The sequence below is a fragment of the Rhagoletis zephyria genome, unplaced genomic scaffold, assembly GCF_001687245.7.
Source record: "Rhagoletis zephyria isolate East Lansing unplaced genomic scaffold, Rhagoletis_zephyria_1.1 Rzeph_scaffold_02195, whole genome shotgun sequence".
NCBI lineage: Eukaryota > Metazoa > Arthropoda > Insecta > Diptera > Tephritidae > Rhagoletis > Rhagoletis zephyria.
The window spans coordinates 40,651-61,143 of NW_016159279.1; the positions used below are offsets into that span (position 1 = coordinate 40,651).

Sequence of the window (20,493 nt, forward strand, 5' to 3'; positions counted from 1 at the left end):
AAATACAACATCCTCATTAAAAGATATAAAATCTGCTCTATGTAAAAGAAATTCTTAACAAATTGTTCATTAAAAATCTTATCGCATTTAAATAAAAACGAAACTCTTCACCATAACTAAAGCGAAAGCTTAATAAAAAGTTAAAGGGGAAAAAGAATTCAATATTTAGGAAAAAACGCGCTTATGCTGAAAACGAAAAAAAAACGCATTTGAAACCCATTTAGCTGTAGCAAGTAAATATAATTTGTAGGAGCCCTAGCAGTTTCGACCAAATTAAATGTTAAGCGCTGAGCTACAAAAAGGCACAACCCACAGAACAGAGAAGAATTCTCTTACAACACTTTTGCACAAATATTATGGCAATGCAGCTTACACACATAAATGCATATCAAAGTGGTCATACATACATAGGTTCAATTTCATATGAGTATAAGTATATATGTACGTACATACATACACACTTTGCATTCACAGTCCATTCATACTTCTCGTTGGGCTTATCTGCTGCTCCATTTGACTGCCCTTCTATACATCTGTCATCTTTTTTGGCTGTCATTTAAGTTGTTGAGATTGTAGAGGTAGGAAACTATCGATAGTGTCGATAGCGCTGCAGTCAGAATGAAATTCGAAAATCTACGCTCATTAAATTCTCATTAGCTTTTGATATGTACGAGAAGTCAGTGAATCTGAAGACAACAATGAGAACTAACAAGGGCAGCGATTTCTGTGATGTTTTAATAGGTGGGCTGGAGCAAAGGTTATACAAGCCGATCACCGATCAATGACAAGAATAGCGCTTTAGAAAGGATGGATTCAAATTCAATCACAGTGTGTCAGCAGCTGCCAAAATAGTAGAAGATAGGTTGAAGCAGATATGCGTAAAACATAGCATTGCATTTGAGGATCCTTCAGTTACTCCTTCAACTAGCGTTCAAAGGTCTCCGTTTTTCTGGTTTTTTAGAATGCCCGGATAACCTTATAGTCAGTTTGAAGAACAGTTGATTCTATAAGGCTCTACTCGTAGGCTGTGCTCTTATAAGAGTTGTATAAAGCTCGAATAAAGACCATCTGTTCTAAAATGGTTTTATATGGCTGCAGATTAGGCTGGGTTAATTTTGATTTTATTTTTATTAAATCGCATGGTATTTCCTGATTCTGTAGATAATTCTAAGAGAAAGTATAGAAGAAACCATAGGTCGGAATTGAGTTTCGAGCTTGCGCGTTTTTAAATGAAAAAATTCCTTTTCCCGATATTAGTTTTTTCACCTTTTCTTAAAACTTCTGCATATAAAAATACCTGTATTTAAGTTTCTTATATATTCTTTATTTGTTTAAGAAAATTTTAAAAATTAAATATACCTGTTTTGTGAACTTAAAACTTAAGATTTTTACTTTAAATTACGATTAGAAAAGTTTTTGCTGAATATCAGAGTCTTTTGTATTTAAGAATTGTATTTCGTATTTCTTAGACTTATCGACGTAAATTAGACAAAAGCAAACTTTAAGAACTGAAAATTGAAATTCAAATGTTTTTTAATGTTTGGAATGAGGATCTAAGCAAGAGAACAGAGACCCGAGAGAAAAAAAAATTGTANTTAAAACTTCTGCATATAAAAATACCTGTATTTAAGTTTCTTATATATTCTTTATTTGTTTAAGAAAATTTTAAAAATTAAATATACCTGTTTTGTGAACTTAAAACTTAAGATTTTTACTTTAAATTACGATTAGAAAAGTTTTTGCTGAATATCAGAGTCTTTTGTATTTAAGAATTGTATTTCGTATTTCTTAGACTTATCGACGTAAATTAGACAAAAGCAAACTTTAAGAACTGAAAATTGAAATTCAAATGTTTTTTAATGTTTGGAATGAGGATCTAAGCAAGAGAACAGAGACCCGAGAAAAAAAAATTTTGTGGACCGGTGTAATTGTTATGAGTGAAACAAGTAAACCGCTTGTCTTTTAAACGAAAACAAAATTATAATAAATAAGGAAATATTTAATAAATAAAAAGGTCTCAATTTATGCCTTCAATGTCATAGATTTGATAAACGTTGAACGATTAAAAGAAATACGCTTGCAATTCAAAAGAAAGCCAACGCACACTATCGATGGTGCCGACTATCGATAGTTTCTGACCTCTACATTGCCGTAGGTATTAGCAAATATTCAACTTCATGCATTCGAAGGCAATTTAGCATTAAATCTGCCTTCATACATATGTACGTACCTACTTCACTACTCAATTACACATAACCTCAAATGTTGCCACACTCTGACTCGACCTAAAAGTATGCTACATACGAATAACATCAGTGCGCGCCGCTTGTGTGNTGCCGACTATCGATAGTTTCTGACCTCTACATTGCCGTAGGTATTAGCAAGTATTCATTCAACTTCATGCATTCGAAGGCAATTCAGCATTAAAACTGCCGTCATACATATGTACGTACCTACTTCACTACTCAATTACACATAACCACAAATGTTGCCACACTCTGACTCGACCTAAAAGTATGCTACATACGAATAACATCAGTGCGCGCCGCTTGTGTGTGCAAATGCTTGTGTGCAAATGAAAATGTGCTGGAGAAAAAGCCACTTGATGAGCTGTGCTTGATAATTAACTGGTTTTGCAAAGAAATTCATTCATTTGAATCGCTTCAGGCGCTGCGCCACTGAGCATGGATTACACCAATGGTTTGGGATTTGCATTGGACATCCATTTAAAATGCGCATGGCTATATACTTTCGACCTTTGTGCATGTCCGATTATACTTTTGAATAAATGCAGCAACATTTACTCTCTAAATCCGCAAATATGAAATGCATTCGTTGTATGCGTGTATGTATGTATGTATGTATGTGAAATTGAGTTCGAAAATAAGATCATATAATGTTGATTATCTCTGAAGCTTTCAACAAAACCTAAGCAACAGACTACAGTATTGAGAGTTACGTGTGTGTAACATTTGTAATGGCAGAGACTCGGTCAGTTACNCTTGTGTGAATGAAAATGTGCTGGAGAAAAAGCCACTTGATGAGCTGTGCTTGATAATTAACTGGTTTTGCAAAGAAATTCATTCATTTGAATCGCTTCAGGCGCTGCGCCACTGAGCATGGATTACACCAATGGTTTGGGATTTGCATTGGACATCCATTTAAAATGCGCATGGCTATATACTTTCGCCCTTTGTGCATGTCCTGTGCATGTCCGATTATACTTTTGAATAAATGCAGCAACATTTACTCTCTAAATCCGCAAATATGAAATGAATTTGTTGTATGAGTATATGTATGTATGTGAAATTGAGTTCGAAAATAAGATCATATAATGTTGATTATCTCTGAAGCTTTCAACAAAAACTAAGCAACATACTACAGTATTGAGAGTTACGTGTGTGCAACATTTGTAATGGCAGAGACTCGGTCAGTCCGATTGCCGCAGTACATCATTCTTGTTTCAGCGCTCAACTTTGCTTTTGAGTTTTCCAATTCTAAAGTTGAATGCCACATTTCAGTACATTACATTCAACAAGCCGACTGAGTGAGGCTTGAGTTTAGAAGAGAAAGAAGCTGGTGCTTTCAGTGAATTAGCAATCGGCTGGACTTAAGTAGTGAGATCGAGTGCAGCTGTGCTGCATTGAGTTGTGTAAAATTGTAGACATTTTGCTTGAGTTTAGAGGGAACTGTTGGCAAATTAGAAGTCATCTGCTTGTTCAGGGCAAATGCAACTCTACTACATTTATAGGAGCACTTGCATAAGCTCACGCGAGCATACACTGTTTGAATTTACGCAAATAAAAAATAAAATTGAATCACATTGATGTTTATACAATTGTAAATGTCTTTGAGAGGAATGCTTTAATCGTTTTGTGCACTTCGTAATTCACTTTATGTCGGGTTTCATTTCGAGCGTTGAGTGAGGCTCAAAAGAAAAAATTTGAGGTCAAATTTCTTTTAACTTTACTGAAACGAAATATCGGAAAATATTTTATAAAATTAAGAATTACGCAGGAAAAATTCAAGGCGTGTAAATATTCGCAATGAAATTAATGGCAGCCTTAATAGGGAATTTCCACGACGCAAAAATTGCGCAATTTCAGCACTATTCTCAATCTCAGCTGAAATTGCCATGTGATTCTCAATTTGAACTTACACAAACGTCTCACCTATAAATGGGTATGAAATAAGACAAAATTGACTCAACTTCGCGAATACAACCCTGCAGCAAAATAAAAAAAAAACGCCAATAAAAACAAAACAAAACAAGCAAACTGTCATCAAAATTAATTTTTTTTTTAGTTTCGAAATGTCTCGAAATAGCCAACTAAGGGTTGACTAGACTCCAGACATACTATACATACATACCAGTAGCATTCAAAGGGCACTTGCTCTATTCTTCTAAGCCATATTCTCGCAACAGTATGAGTGTGATTTTTTAACGAAGAGAAATTAGTATATTCTCCCACCCGATCCATTATTTTTGCTTCCATATTCAACTTGTAAAAGGCACATCCGACGTGGCGTTTGCTGAAGCCAATGAAATCGAAATTATCTGGAGCTTTTGCTCCTCTCTTAATCTTCATATTGCAGATGTCATGCGATACGAAGTCGTCTTTTCTGAAACCCCATTTAGTATCAAACGGTTCGTAGAGGTCCTTTGATTTGCGAAAGAAATATTTAGACGCCTCGTCCTTCCATTACATCGAAGGGTGGTCGCAATCGTGCAAGTTGTTCAAAAATGTCGCGTTAATGCGATTTATGGTGAGACGCTTCTTCGTGACAGTATTTACTTGGCGATGTAGTCTCTCTCCCACAACAGATGCAACATAGAATTGTGGTAGTATATGGCACAAGGTCCTTCGTGGCTTTACCCGCATTTCTTATATGGCGGTGTGTTAACCTTAATGTCCTTTAAGGATCCGCTTACTTCAACTGCGTACCCTCATATTACTGTCCGTTAAACGTTTTCCGTGATAGTACTTTGAGAGCTTTTCTTCGAAATAGAGACACCCTAATGGTGAAAATACGCTGTAGACTTAACTAAAACTCCATTTTCTTTCTGCCGCGAATGAAGGCGAGTTGGTTACCACATCTCGAACATATGTACGTAGGTTTCTCACATTTCCCGCTCACGGTGTAACAAAGGAGATGCAAGAATCAGGTTTTGGTAAGGGCCTGCAACTGCATACTCATAAGGCCATACCCCATTCCACGCTTGCACAGATTCAACAGTTTACATCAATAAAAATATCGCAGTAACTTTAAAGCTTTTACTGCAAAAACTAATGTTAAATACGAAAACATTACTGCAGCATTATCTATGTATATTGAAATGTGTACAAGTACATAATTTGCATTGAAACTAACTTTTTGTCTGACATTTCACTCAACAGGAGTTATTTGATTTGATTCTGATACGAATCAAATTTATTTGCGTGGCTCATTATGCGCTTCAAATATAACATATGCACATTTAAGAGAGCAAACTTTTGTTGAAATAATAATTATTTTAATTTGATTGTGTTGCCAAACTACTGAGAAAGTCAGCAACTTGTGAGTCAACACAAACCGCTACGAATGCAAATATATGTAAATCAAAATATTTTTACAAAACTGCAAAGGCAGATGCTCGTAGAGCAGTACAAAAAAAAAACGACTAACCGCTGACGGAAATACCGCTAATGCTATGGAAAAAGAGGGAAATTTCACATTGAAACGGCATACAAGTGACTCCTGCAGAAAAATGCATTCAAAAGCTCTGCATGTGCGCAGGCATATGAATGTATGTGTTTACAGAAATTTTAAGTTTTTTATTTTTAAAGTTGTTATTTCGCATTATATTTAGTATAAATTTTCCTTCGCACATATCTACTCGCGCACATGCATTCATATATTATATGAATGTGCAACTACTATCAGTGCTGCGTAAACATATTATTAATGCTTAATATAAACACAAATGCTACGGAATGCAAACAAAATATTTCTAAACGATTGACAGACTTAGTTGCTGGCGTGGCGCCCAACTTCCTTGCTTCATTGCAATAAGCGCTCATTGAATATATTTGGCAACTTTGCTGTTGCTCGATGTTGGCGATGACACTACCACACTTTATGCGTGTAAAATTGTAGACAATATGACGCCCGCTTTAAAAAGGCATCCGGCTTTTGCATTGAATTTGATGACACTTTGCGAAACATACAGCAACAATGCCCTGTATACAATTTGTATTTATTTACTGAGTATTTGAAAGCCTCAATAACAACTTAAGTTATTTCGTGGCGAATTTAATTAGATGCAGTAGCAATAATGTTCAAATCCTATTAAGTTTTAACTGTGCAATCGACCGGACATTTGTACAAAACTGTCTTTTTCAATAACATGAGTTAGGGCATTTATACATACATTATAGTAACTTTAAGAACATTTACTGATAAGGTGAAATAAGGAATATACAAAATAATAGCGTTCCTCAACTTTTCTAGAAAAAATTTGCTAAACTGTTAAAAAACAAAATTGCTCACAGAAAGGGAGAGAAACGCAACATAGTAAGGGAGCACTTTTTGTGTAAAAACTGTTAACTTTGTCAGATAAAACGTAAACGTCAACTTTTATTTACTTAGTTGTTGCGAAAATATGCGCCAATATATGCCCCTTCCCTTTTTTTTAACTTTCAAATTATTTTGGCAACACTGAACAGCTGACTGTTTAATACTTCATCAGATTTTACCATCAAAAATTCATGCGGTAAATCATACAACTTCTGACAAAGAGGCGCCTCTGAGTCTAAATAATTTTTGAAAGGCAATTAAAACAAAAAAAATGTCCGAATGTAGGGCTCGCATTTTTAACATTTTGTTCGAAATTTACAGTCGAATCTTAAGGTATTTTTATCTCGAGGAATTTTTTTATTTTTTATTTTAAAAGCTCATTGGCCTCAAGTGGCCCGTTATTTTTAGCTCGCATGCTTATGTACGTACATACATCGCGTATGAGTTACCCAGACGGGGCGAGAATGATACCCATACGTACGGTGACCATAAATATATTTCGAATATGCAGGACAATTTTTCAAAAAATTAACCTACATATAATTGCGTAGTATAAAAATAACAAAAATATACTACATGTATACATTCTTCGTCATTTGAATAGCGCACCTTTTTTTTGATTTTCTACCATACAAAGTATGCTTGACAAAATTTTTATATGGAAGAAAATGCACAGCACCGTCAACAAAAAAAAAATTGTCGCCCCTATGTTTATTTTTTTTTAATTTTCAAAAATTTTTTAAATGGGATGTAGACGTAGAATATGCTATATTTTTATAAAAAGTTAATGAATATTAAACAAACAAAAGGAAAACTGTACCTACTAAGTATTGGGCTGTATGAATAAAAATAACAATTGCTTTTTCTTGAAATTTCAGACCTTTTACTCAATTTATTCAAACAAAATTGGAGTAAAAGGTATACAATTTTAAGAAAAGGCAATCGCTTAGTTTTTATTCGTACGGCCCATTAAAAGGATGCGCTATTCAAATAACCAAGAGTGTATATTTCTTAATTATTAATCCAATTTTAAACTTTTAACATAAATCACATTTGCTTCATTGGTATTAATCCTTTAGTAATGAATATTTACAAAATTATAATAAGGCATATTACGTATTACTTTACACGAAATATGAAACTCTGTAAAGCAAATTTTTTAAGCAAACTTTGGGTCGTTGAACACGAAAAAAATACCCATGGTTTCAAAGAAGTGTTTTCGAGATTCGAAAAACGTATTTTTAGTACTTTTTCTATTATTCCTCAATATTTCATGAAACGACTAACAGTTCGAAAGGTATTGCTGGGCTTTTTGCAATAATATATATTTTTTGTGCAGATTGTGTTCCGTAACATCTAAATTTCTCATCAGATTTTCATTTACTGTAAAAAGAAAATGATTGTAATTTAAATTTTTCGATTTTGGTCGCTTGTAACACTCTTCGAAATTGGCAAAGTAATATATTTTTGTAAGGGGACTGTAGGTCGCTTATGTTGATCGGATAATTTTTTCATGAGATATTGACGAATAGGTCCGAAATGTACCAAAAACACGTTTTTCGAAAAAATTACGAAAACGCTTGTTTGAAAAGAAAATTGGCTTGGAAAATATTTTTTTTTGTTAAGCGATTACCACAAAATTTGTAGAACAGTGTTATCGATATATTTGATGCTGGTCTTCAATTTCTCGTCATCTATTGTCCATAACCGTACAGTATTTATAACGCATTGACTAGTTGAACCTTCAAAACCAGCTTACCCTTATGTACATAGTTATCAATTAGTTATCGACACTGCTTTTATTTCGATTAGGAAAAGTTAATTTTAAAATATCGAAGAAAATGCGGGACAAAGGCAGGACACTTGGAAAAATACAGTACATTTTGGGGGTTTTCTGTTTTGAAAAACTACGCAGGACAGACCTTTAAATAACAGTACGGTCCTGCAAAAAACAGAACGGATGGTCACCATACCCATACGCCAAGTTCGATTTTAACTTTTCTGTGATAAATTGTAGATCAAATATCCATGCATTTTAAAAATCTGGTTTCAGTTTCATAATCAGTGAGCTTAAGAGTCTCCCCATTGTAAAGTACTTAGCGAATCAAATTGATTTTGATTTTTTGGGCACCGTATTGGGTCCACTATTTCTAATGATTTCAGATCCGTAATCAGCAACTCACGGAAACAATAGAATAAGTCGTGTTCTAGCTTTTCTTGACTTTAAAATTTTTTTGAGAAAAATTGGTAAAATATATTTTATTGGAAGTATTCTCCATCGCTTGCTATGAATTTTTCCCAATTTTTTGGCAATGCACGAATTCCACGCCAATAAAACTGCTCGTCTTTGGAGACCAAGAAGGTATCAAGCCAATTTGTCATGCCTTCAACTGAAGTCAAGCGTACTCCCTTAAGGGGTTCTACATCGACCGGAACGAACTGTATGCTGGCGATACAAGGTCTAGGCTAAAAGGCGGGTGGGTTAGGACTTCCCATACGGTACTGTCGAGATAGTTTTTGACGACTTGTTTGATATGCGGCCGAGCACTGTCTGGTTGCACGACCATTTTTCCGCAATCACTCGCTTCAATCGCATCAAAGTTTGGCTGTAGAAGGTGCCATCGATCGTGCAACCATATTTCAGAAACTCATGATCCTACACCAACTACTGAGCATTATCTTGCGTCCCTAGATATTTGGGTTTGGCGTCGATGGTGCGGGTTCGCCGTGCTTAACATACTCTTTCTGATACTTTCGATTGTCATAATGAATCTATTTTTCATCGCCGCTTGTACAGTTAAAAATGCATTGAGGAAACAGTGAAAAAATTAAATTGAGGACCCATAAAAAAGTATGTGTATTTAAAAATGGTAAAATAAATAACTGGGTATTATGAAGGGAAGTCTTCTGAAGAGAAACAGTGGAAGGCTCTGTGGAAAAATATTAGTTTTCAAAAATACTATACCATTGTACGAAAACGTATTTTTCCCCATATAGAACGCATGAAAACCTTCATGGACTAAACATCTATATTTTTTACCGAAAAAAATACGGGTATTTTTTGCTATTTAAAATACTCCTTGGGGGGAGAGCTTAACATTTTAACCTTTTTTGGGACCACCCTAATGCGCATACATACATAAGTAGTATGGTCTGCTAAGAATTTGCAACCCACACATAACCTACCCAGCCCTTTTCGCCCTACGGCATTCCGTTTACATATAAACATCTTTGTATGCTGCCGTCATGGCAAGAGTGGCAGAAAGGCAAAAGTTTTAACCCTTTACTGACTGCCACAACTGACAGCATCTAATGCAACGAACATAATGTGTGTCGAGCAGTGCTTACTTGTACATAGCACAATAATTATTTTGGCGTGTGAAGCCTAAGCAGCTGCCTCTCAAGTATACAGAGATAAAGAGAGAGAATGGGCGGTATAGTGACTAGAGCAAATGCGTGTTAACTTCCAACAGACAAGCAATGTAAGGATATACGATTACAATGCTGAAAGTGAAGTGGAAAGCCGTAGCTACATTCCAATGCAACGGTACATATGCAACTAAACGAGCGAACGAGTTGAGTAAGAGGAAGGCATGTTGTCAGCGATGCAGATTTGTTTGGCAAGGATTCCACTCTCATCCGGGCATACACAATGTTAAAGCGGTGAAAACACCTGTTTTAGTAGTGGTGCAAATATATAGATGTACATATGTATGCACGTTAATATGTTTGTGCGCGTGAATTGACTGTGATTGCATCTTTATGCCGACGCCATGACGACCGCCAAAGCAATCGTACGGAAGTGCAAGCAATAGAATAAGGAGTTGTGGATTTAGTTGCAACTGTTTGTATGCCATTTTGTTGGCATAAGAGTATTTGCTCAGAAATATATGCATCCGCACATACATACATACATATGTACGAGTGCAAGTGTGAACATGCAGTTTGCATCTGTACGGCTGCAGCTTATATTTGCTTCCAAAGGCAATTCGTTCCTGCCACAATTTACACTTGAGTTTTATGGTGCGCACACAGCCACGCAAAGCCAAGAAACGTCTGAAAGCCAAATATGCTTTGGTTTAGTTCGCAAATGTGAAAAATATTTTCGAACTCCAGTAGTTTTTTGCACAATTTTCCCACTTCCCGTTCGCTTGAAATTCATGTTTTCCCTATTTTTTTGCAAATATATTTTCCTTCTCGATTTTTTTTTTAGAATGTTCCATACAATTTGTTGAATGCCAGTTTTCATGAGTTTCGCATTATTTAACATGAATGGATTTTTTAGCCACGGTTTCACACTGAACTGCCCTCAGTTAGTTGACATTGCTTTTGTAAGTACATATTATGCAAATGTATGTACATTAGATCGTACCAGCTTACAAGCAAACAAAAAAATTTTGCAGTGCACCTCTAATAATTTTACTAAGCAATTTCGTAAAACATTTTTTTTTTACCGAAGCTAAAGAAGGCATATTTTTTCCGGTGACATCTAATTGAACTAATTTTTTTTTTTTAAATAGTTATACTGGAATAATCCCTTTGCAAAGTTTTATTGATTTTTAGCTACATTTAATTACCGATATTAGGGTGGTACGTTAAATTATATTCCTACTAATTTAATCTGGGTCTGGTGGATAAGTACTAGAATCGGGTACTTGAGGTCAATGAACTTTAAAAAAAAAAAATTCCCTTGGGCGAGAACACCGATATACGTATCATAATATAGAATCCGACTGTAAATGTCGAAGACATGACAAAACATTTAAAAATACGACCATTACAATACGTACAGGCAAAAAAAAAACAATTTTTTCGAAGTTGCCTTTCTGAAGTACTTTACATTCAGGGGTGTACAGCGAACTTTTTTCTGGTACGGTCTAATGTACATACATACGTATTAGGATGATCCAAAATAACTAACCTAACGAATTTATGGCATTGAAAGGACCTATTTACTGAGAAGAAAATCCTCCCAATTGGAAAATTTTGTATTCCTATTTTAAAGGTTGTCGGTGGGCAATTGAAATTTTCCACGTAGAAAAATTTGTCTTAAAAAAAAAATGTGTGTCAAATATTATAACTATTGAACCGTTTGAGATTGAAATTGTTTCAAGGCATATTCGTATAGGGCATTAAATTCTCTAAAAAATAATTTTAAATTGATTGTCTAAACTCGACAATGTATATACATACTTGTGAAATTCGAAAACATGATTGGAAATATTAAGGCTAAATAAAAAATGGTACATTAAAATGATGCAAAATGTGTAGAAAATGTTGATTTTGAACAAGGTTTGTTTTTTAATTATTAATAAAATTCAGTTTATTGCAATTCGAAGATTCCTTCCGATGTTATTTCGCCAAAGTTTGATTATAATTTTGTATCAATGCTATACCTCGTTCAGCAATATAATTAATATACATATTTAGTACTCTTAATCGTCTCCAAGACAATCAAGTTCAGGGTCGTTTTTTAAAAAATTTAATGCCTTATAAGAATATGCATAGACACAATTTTTATCTCAAATGATTCAATAGTTATAACATTTTTAATAAAAACAATTTTTTTACATGTCATTTACAGGGAAAATTTCTAATGGCCACCGACACCTTTTAAAATTGGAATACAAATTTTTCCAATTTGGAGAATTTTATTCTCTGGAAATAGATTCGTTTAAGACCACAAATTCGTTAGGTTAGTTATTTTGGATCACCCTAATACATATGTTTGTTCATGGCTATCTAATTTATGTAGGCCATTAAGCATCGAATATGAAGGAAAACAAGTAAAAAAGTATAAGTTCGGATTATTGTTAGTATCAATTTTGAGTAAATTAGTGACCTTTAATTTCGAAGTATCGAAGGTTCGAGCATTTCTGAAATTTACCGTTATATGAAAGTGGGAGTGATTTTAGTCTGATTTCAATAATTTTTAACCTTTTGCTTTTATGAATTTGATTGTATTCCTCCTTTCTCAATGAAGACTTTAAAGCATTGGTTAATGCAATTTTCCTGCGATTAATCGGACTTTCCATGCGTTACCTAAAGCTCAAAAAGGTAAGTCTTTACAGACAAAATCTGGTATACGGTAGCTCTCCTCAGGTTCATCGACCCATGATCGTGGCTAATTAGCTATATACATACGTACATAAGTCACTCTCGAGCTACGTAATAAATAAATCGTGGCCCCTTGCATTCTCTGACTGTTTGACGAAAGTGAAGCCAGTTTATTCTACAGCGTAGTAATCTATATTCTAGAATATAGAATGTTCCCAAATGAATATTTACCGGCTATCGAAAAATTTCTATATTAAATGCTTATGTTGTAAAAAGTACTTACATAAGACGTCATGTGCAGCAGCCATCCCAAACTCTAGCCCTTCTAATTTTTCTTGTTGCTCTTGTCGAACATTATCTTTGAGCTTTTGTTTAAGTTCTTTGCCTTGATGTTGCTGGAATTGTAGGCGCTGATTATTTTCAAGCAAATGCGCGTCCTCGTCATCGCAAACTCCATCTTCTAAATTATCCATCGCTTGCTTCAACTGTTGTAATTTTTCTTCGGTATTTTTAAATTGTGCAAGTGGCACCTCTTGCTCTGTTGAATAATGGCTTGGGTCTTGAATTGAGTGAAGGGACTGTGGTGTGGTATACTCAAAACGCTTTGAATTCATTTCACTGAAGCGAAAGGATAAAGGATTGTTATGTAAGAAATACTCAAATTAAGGTGTTGTTTTAATATTTCCTTTTAATGCTAAGGATAAAGTGATTTTTATATAAAACCTTTCATTAGAATAACTGCACCGCGTTCAATTATTAGACTTTTTATATATATCATAATGAATACATTAGGGTGCCTCATTCAAAAAAAGCCGCTTTATTCCACTGGCATTTAAAAAATGTATTATATTAAAAGCCTATCGCCAAAATATTTCGGACAAATGTTAAAATTTGCGTCAACTGGACCGATTTAAAATAATTATAAGAATTATAATAATTTTATTTTGGCACTTACACTTTGGCTAAGTGTTTTGCCAAGTTTTCGTGAAATCTTCGCAGATGCTATCAGTGAGTTCGAATAGCTACGAACACCAAAGCATACACTTTGAGTGCATACGTTCGCAGCAATTCGGATTCAGTGATCGCGTTTTCGTACATTTTACGAAAATCGGTTTCAGCGATAGCTCAGACTATCTCCCAATAATGTTTGAAAGACTCTGGGGCTGCATTGTATAGTTGATGCTATTCACTGTTGCTGGTAGAGTGTTTGGGTTTTCTTTGTTTTTCTTTGAGCGAAGAACACGTCGGGCATACATATTGCTGTTTCAATCAATAATGGAATTGCTATTGCTATTTTTCAGTGGCGGTCTTAACTGTTGCAAGCAATAACTCATTTCTGACGTGAAACAACTTTGGAATTAGCATCATAGTGTTACGTGTAGTTCTAGAGGAAATATCAGGTAATCCGCCACTTTTGTTGGGAAAGTACGAATACTTCTTTTAGCTGCGATGTGGTATGGAGCATGGAGCAGCTTAATAATGGGTCCTAGCTCCATATCCGTATATCGAAAGTCCATAATCTATTTTTTGATAGCAATAAGGCTTTTGTTACATTTACAAGTGAATTCATATGACCCAAACAATGTTTGGAAGGTAAAAATTCTATAATGTTAAGTCTAGAGAATAAGCTTAACTAAAGGGATGTACAGTGTTCTTTGTATGTGAGAGTCTTATTAATATTTGCCTCATATCTTTAAAGTATTAGAATGGGGAATTTTCTTGCTGAAATTTTGGCGCCAGAACTTTGAGACCATACATTAATATCAAGTAAAGTTTTTAGGAATTAGTTTTTGACTCTGTTCAGATCTGTTCTTTTAGTAAACAACAAAACGTCATCTGCGTATATCAAGTGATCGACAAGCGGATTAGAAGAGAATATGCAGCACACTTTCTTAAAGGCTATTGTGACGCTGGGATAGTGATTACAGCAGTGGACATTTCTCTTTTTTTAAGTATTGCGAAATGTTTTTCCGTCATCCATTGACAAACATGGTTTGGAGAAAAACCGGTTTCGACGTTGTGTCATTTTTCCNTTCGCAGATGCTATCAGTGAGTTCGAATAGCTACGAACACCAAAGCATACACTTTGAGTGCATAAGTTCGCAGCAATTCGGACTCAGTGATCGCGTTTTCGTACATTTTACGAAAATCGGTTTCAGCGATAGCTCAGACTATCTCCCAATAATGTTTGAAAGACTCTGGGGCTGCATTGTATAGTTGATGCTATTCACTGTTGCTGGTAGAGTGTTTGGGTTTTCTTTGTTTTTCTTTGAGCGAAGAACACGTCGGGCATACATATTGCTGTTTCAATCAATAATGGAATTGCTATTGCTATTTTTCAGTGGCGGTCTTAACTGTTGCAAGCAATAACTCATTTCTGACGTGAAACAACTTTGGAATTAGCATCATAGTGTTACGTGTAGTTCTAGAGGAAATATCAGGTAATCCGCCACTTTTGTTGGGAAAGTACGAATACTTCTTTTAGCTGCGATGTGGTATGGAGCATGGAGCAGCTTAATAATGGGTCCTAGCTCCATATCCGTATATCGAAAGTCCATAATCTATTTTTTGATAGCAATAAGGCTTTTGTTACATTTACAAGTGAATTCATATGACCCAAACAATGTTTGGAAGGTAAAAATTCTATAATGTTAAGTCTAGAGAATAAGCTTAACTAAAGGGATGTACAGTGTTCTTTGTATGTGAGAGTCTTATTAATATTTGCCTCATATCTTTAAAGTATTAGAATGGGGAATTTTCTTGCTGAAATTTTGGCGCCAGAACTTTGAGACCATACATTAATATCAAGTAAAGTTTTTAGGAATTAGTTTTTGACTCTGTTCAGATCTGTTCTTTTAGTAAACAACAAAACGTCATCTGCGTATATCAAGTGATCGACAAGCGGATTAGAAGAGAATATGCAGCACACTTTCTTAAAGGCAATTGTGACGCTGGGATAGTGATTACAGCAGTGGACATTTCTCTTTTTTTAAGTATTGCGAAATGTTTTTCCGACACCCAATGGCAAACATGGTTTGGAAAAAAACTGGTTTCGACGTTGTGTAATTTTTCGTTAATCGTGGAAAAAAGCAAGCTCCATTTCAAATAAGTTCTTCTGTTGAAGGCGATTATGTTCAGATCGTCACCACTTTCGGACCCAACTACACAGCGGAGCTATGTCCGGCTATCAATACAACTAAAGAGATGTCTTTCTCCGTTTATAACATAAAAATCAACAAGTATTTATCAAAAAAAATAGGTCTTTCAATGCCAGAGTTCAAAAATTCAACCATATTCTTTTTGATTTTTTGTTAGTATTTTTTAATTTAAACCGTGAAACTGGCTGTAAGATATTATAAAATAATAAAAGAAATATCACTAACTCTTAGATACATACCATTAGGAACTTGAATTTGTACTGGAATACGTACAGTGGCACATAAAAGCAAAGAAAACCTAATCAAACTACATACATAAATATTAAAAAAGTAAACAAAAGCAAAAAATAAAAAATAACTTAATGCAGTCTGAAGAGTTGGCTAGCGTCAACACGTCAAATGTCACTCAGTATACTTTGAGTGCTGCATTGGCTGTCACAGAAACTAGACACTAGCGCAAGTATAAACAAACTATGTATGTATGCACATACATTTGTATTAGAGATGTTTCGAATGCTATATTTTTCACATTCGCGAATGCGAATTTTCGGAATACGAATGCGAATGCGAATGTTAGGAATAACATTGAAAAAGATAGGCCTTCAATTTAGATTTAATTTCACACTTTTTAATGTCTCCAATGTCTAAATTTATGGCTAGGTAACTTATAAGCACGGAACTGATTTTATGGAAATTGCAGTTTTTCTGCTAAAGAGATAGAGCATATTCGATTAAGGATGTCCACGATTTAGCTTTCCCTAATTCCAATTACACTAACTTTGTGTTGCCTTTTTAAGATGTTTGCCTTTGTTTGACTTTTATACCTTAAATTGTAAAAGGCAAGGAAAACAGCTCTTATTCCTGATAATATAAAAATTTCAAAAGTTCCGTATTTAAGTTGGGCGCCACTTGTATCAACTCACGTTGAGCGCACGTTTAGTACATTGAAGTCTGTGTTAAGGCCTGTTCTATTACAAAAAAAAATTAAGTTGATAATAAAGAAAATCGATGCATAAATAAACAAGTAATAAGTGGTCATATAAAAATGTGCAAAGATTTTTTGTATGAAAAATTAGCACGAAAAAAAATTTAATCATACGCCATGTACAGCTTGAAAACTTATCCATAGAATAAAGCACTTCTATATAGGAATTGGATAGCGGCGTCCGTTGAATATTTTTCTTGTAAACCAGTGTTATTTTCAGTTTTTGCCTATGTTTAGTGCCTTCTCTTACATTTTTTGCTTTTTCTAGTGCCTTATCCTGCCTATTTCGCTATTTTATTTTGCCATTTTTAGAGCCATTTCAACAATATTAGAGTAGACTCTCCGCCCATTTACACATTCGCATACGCAAAACATTCGTGTTATTTGATGCGAATGCGAATGTCGAATGCGAATGCGAATATCGAATGCGAATGTGTAAAATGATGCGAATCATTCGCATAACGAATGGGAATGCAAATATTCGTAACATCCCTGATATGTATATGCACGTATTGGCCATATTACCGATCCAGTTGCAAATATGTAAATATACATAAATACAAAAAAGTGTAGACTCAGAAAAAGTGCCTGTTGGGTCACCGATAGGGAACCACTGCATTCGTCAATCATATGATAGTTATGTCTTGTTATCTATTTTATTATATACCTAAAATATAGCCAAGGTCAGGTATGCGTATGTCATTCAACCCATTGCAGTTAAAATTTGTGTTTGCATTTTCTTATACACACCTATGTACATACATATGCTCACCCGCTATACTCATATTGTTGATTTGAATATACTCCCGCTATGCTTCGCTCTTACAATTATACGTACATACATATGTATGTTTGTTCGTAAGCTTTCGCTGATATAGTTAATCATATGCATATATTGAACTTAACATAAGCATGCCTGCAGCAATGCTGCATTCCCATTTTTTCTATTCCTTTTGTGTTTGGCTCTGATGTATGTACATATATGTATATTACGAGTAGTGTTAAGATCATCCACCTCTATGAAGTACTAAAGTACATATGTACATAAATTATGTATTAGCAAATATTAGAAGTTACGAATGTATTGAGATATCTATCGGTAGTTATGTATTAGTTGGAAATTACTTAAGGAGAAGAATTTGTCTAATAAAGTTAGTCTAACAGCTGACCACCAAGGCGTTTACATCTGCCCATCGTTGCTTGGCCCGTTCCCTGTGTCGTTCGATTGTTCGCTACTTTGAGTTTTGCGCGGTTACAAAAAAGGCTTTGTAATCCTACATGCTATTGTCAGTCGCGCTGTTTACTTGTTGTACTTCTTCGCCTATCGCTGCTGTTGCTGTTGCTGTGCATTCCTTTGCAGCAACTTTTCCATTCGTCACATTCTTTTGGCTACCAGCAGCAGTTTTGACCTTCTTCTTTTTATCTTGCTGTTGCATTTCTTTGGCTTTAATTTGTTGTAGTTGTTGTTGTTGTGGTTGTTGTTGCTCCTGCTGATTTCTTTGCGTTTGTTGTTCTCGTGCTGTCGCTTTCGCCGTGGGACGTGCTTTTAATTCAGGTGAGCATTTGCGAGTATCCTTTGGGGAAACTCGGTTGCTTCGCACTGCAAAGAATAAAAAAAAAAAACAAATAAGTATTGATGTAGAAATAAAATGTTTTGAATTTAAAATTGTTAAGTTTTCTCTGGAAATAGATTTGTTACTTGTAAAGATGTGCAAAAATTGCTAGGGAGAAGGAAAATTATGGCTGTGAACTTCTACTTTAGCCACTAACTTTTAAAATCAAATGATTTACTCTCGGTTGCTGATTATAAATTTCACCTGGATCAAGTAATATATGCATGTGATGTATTCCTTAATGCAATGCACTGATGGAAACCAAGGCGAATTTATACAAGGTGGTGTTACTGGCGAATTTAGATTTTCGCCGCGATCCTTCTGAATGTCAAAATGATGATGAGCTAGTCCCGAATTGGTCCTAAACCAACCTCAAAATGATCCCGAAGATATCTCGAACTAGCACGGAAATGTTCCTGTAATAGTATTGAACACATCCCGAAATGGTGCCGAAAATATTCCAAACTGGTCCCGAAATTGGCCTCTAGTAGTCCTCAACTGGGCCTGAAATAGTCCTTTACAATTCCATTAATGGTCATTTGTACACGTAAGAAGCAATTACAGATTTTCTGCTGGGCTACAAAAGAAGAGGTTACAAATGTTCTACTGGGTTAACGCAAAATTTACCAATACTCAGAGCTAAGATGTTTGCACATCAAAAAGAAAAACATAACGGTCTCTACTGACGAGTAGTATGAGGTGTGTATTACGACTGGGCAGAACCCAGGTTAGATTCCTGTTGCAAGAAACATCGAAACAAGTTTTTTTTCTAAATCGATCCCCTCTCGAAAGCAATGACAATCCTTCGACCTGTGGAATAAAATTATCAGCCGTTCGTAGTTTCCTTTAGTTGTGTGACACGACCAAAGTAGACACCGAAACTTGTTTCGCTACACTAGGCCTTACACTCAGGAAGCAAAAGAGTCAAGAGGCAAACATATATTCCAAAATGATATCGCTCTCCCCTCATAACCGGCATGTCATCAGAAAGTAAATGGACATTGAACAACCCGCCCTAAGGGTACCAGATCACACCGTATTTCTGCTAGCTAGGTATTTACTTTCATTATGCAGCCGCGACCACAAAAAACTTCGAAAATTGCTGCCTGGCCATTTCTACATTTTGGACATTTGTACATTTTGACAGTTACAGAGTGATGTTGTTAGGAATTCTGTTTTATTGTGGTGAATTCGTGAATTCTTGAGAACACCACTCTGAGAACGCCAAATGTACCAATTGTGTGAATTGGCCTTTACGGTTTTGGGTATGAATTTCTTGGCAACGAAATGCTAGCGCTGGTATATTGCGAGCTAATCCAACGGTAGTAACATCAGATCAGACTGGTACAACCTCGCAAAGGCGAGATATAATTGGCAATGTTTTTTGCCTAACTAATTTGCGTCCAAACTGTCGAACAGGCGGACAAGGTTAAATCGACTCAGCTTGATCACATCAGTTTGATATAATTTTTAGTGGCTCTATATCTTCTTCGTGTTCATGAAATGATTGCAAAAAATTATGTGACACATAACACTTTTGTACCTTGAAATTTTTATACCCGAGCGCACTTGTGCACAATAACGGTTGTTTGTAACAGGCAAAACGAATCGAGATAGATATAGACAAATGTATACATAAATGATCAGAATGAAAAGAGAAATCGATTAAGCCATGTCTGTCTGTCCGTCCGTCTGTCCGTCTGTCCGTCCGTCCGTCTGTGCACACGATAACTCGAGTAAAAATTGAGATATCTTAACGAAACTTGGTACGTGGACTTCTTTTGGGCGTAGGACGGATGGTATTGAAAATGGGCTAAATCGGACAATAACCACGCCTACCTCCCATATAACGGTAATTTTCAGAAATACGAAAACTGCGATATTTTAGTAACTATTAAAGATAAATCACTCAAAATTGATATTTACAACGAGTTTTAGACGAAAAATAAGAATATTATAAGATTTTTGGAAAATGGGCGTAGCCACGCCCACTTATGGTTACATGTGTATATCTTGGTAACCGCTGCACCAATTTCTTCCAAACTTGGCACAGTTGTTGGTCCTGGTACAGCAACCAAATGGCCGAAAATTTTTAAAATCGGACAATAACCACGCCCACATC

The 20,493-nt window shown here is 35.2% G+C and overlaps 2 protein-coding genes across 2 annotated transcripts in view; both read right to left on the reverse strand.

The window, feature by feature from the left end:
• Nucleotides 1–16,080, reverse strand: part of LOC108366238 (mitochondrial sodium/hydrogen exchanger 9B2-like) — a gene marked incomplete at its 3' end in the record, with an annotated part of 53,290 nt that extends 37,210 nt beyond the window's left edge. The window contains exons 1-2 of the mRNA XM_017620567.1: nt 16,013–16,080; nt 12,899–13,233 (exon numbers count right to left, since the gene is read on the reverse strand). Coding sequence (XP_017476056.1) covers nt 12,899–13,229 — 331 coding nt within the window. The remainder of the gene's footprint in view (nt 1–12,898; nt 13,234–16,012) is intronic.
• Nucleotides 16,081–18,032: 1,952 nt separating this feature from the next.
• LOC108366236 (putative uncharacterized protein DDB_G0294196) overlaps nt 18,033–20,493 on the reverse strand; it is a gene marked incomplete at its 5' end in the record, with an annotated part of 22,807 nt that continues 20,346 nt past the window's right edge. The window contains one exon of the mRNA XM_017620566.1: nt 18,033–18,358. Coding sequence (XP_017476055.1) covers nt 18,033–18,358 — 326 coding nt within the window. The remainder of the gene's footprint in view (nt 18,359–20,493) is intronic.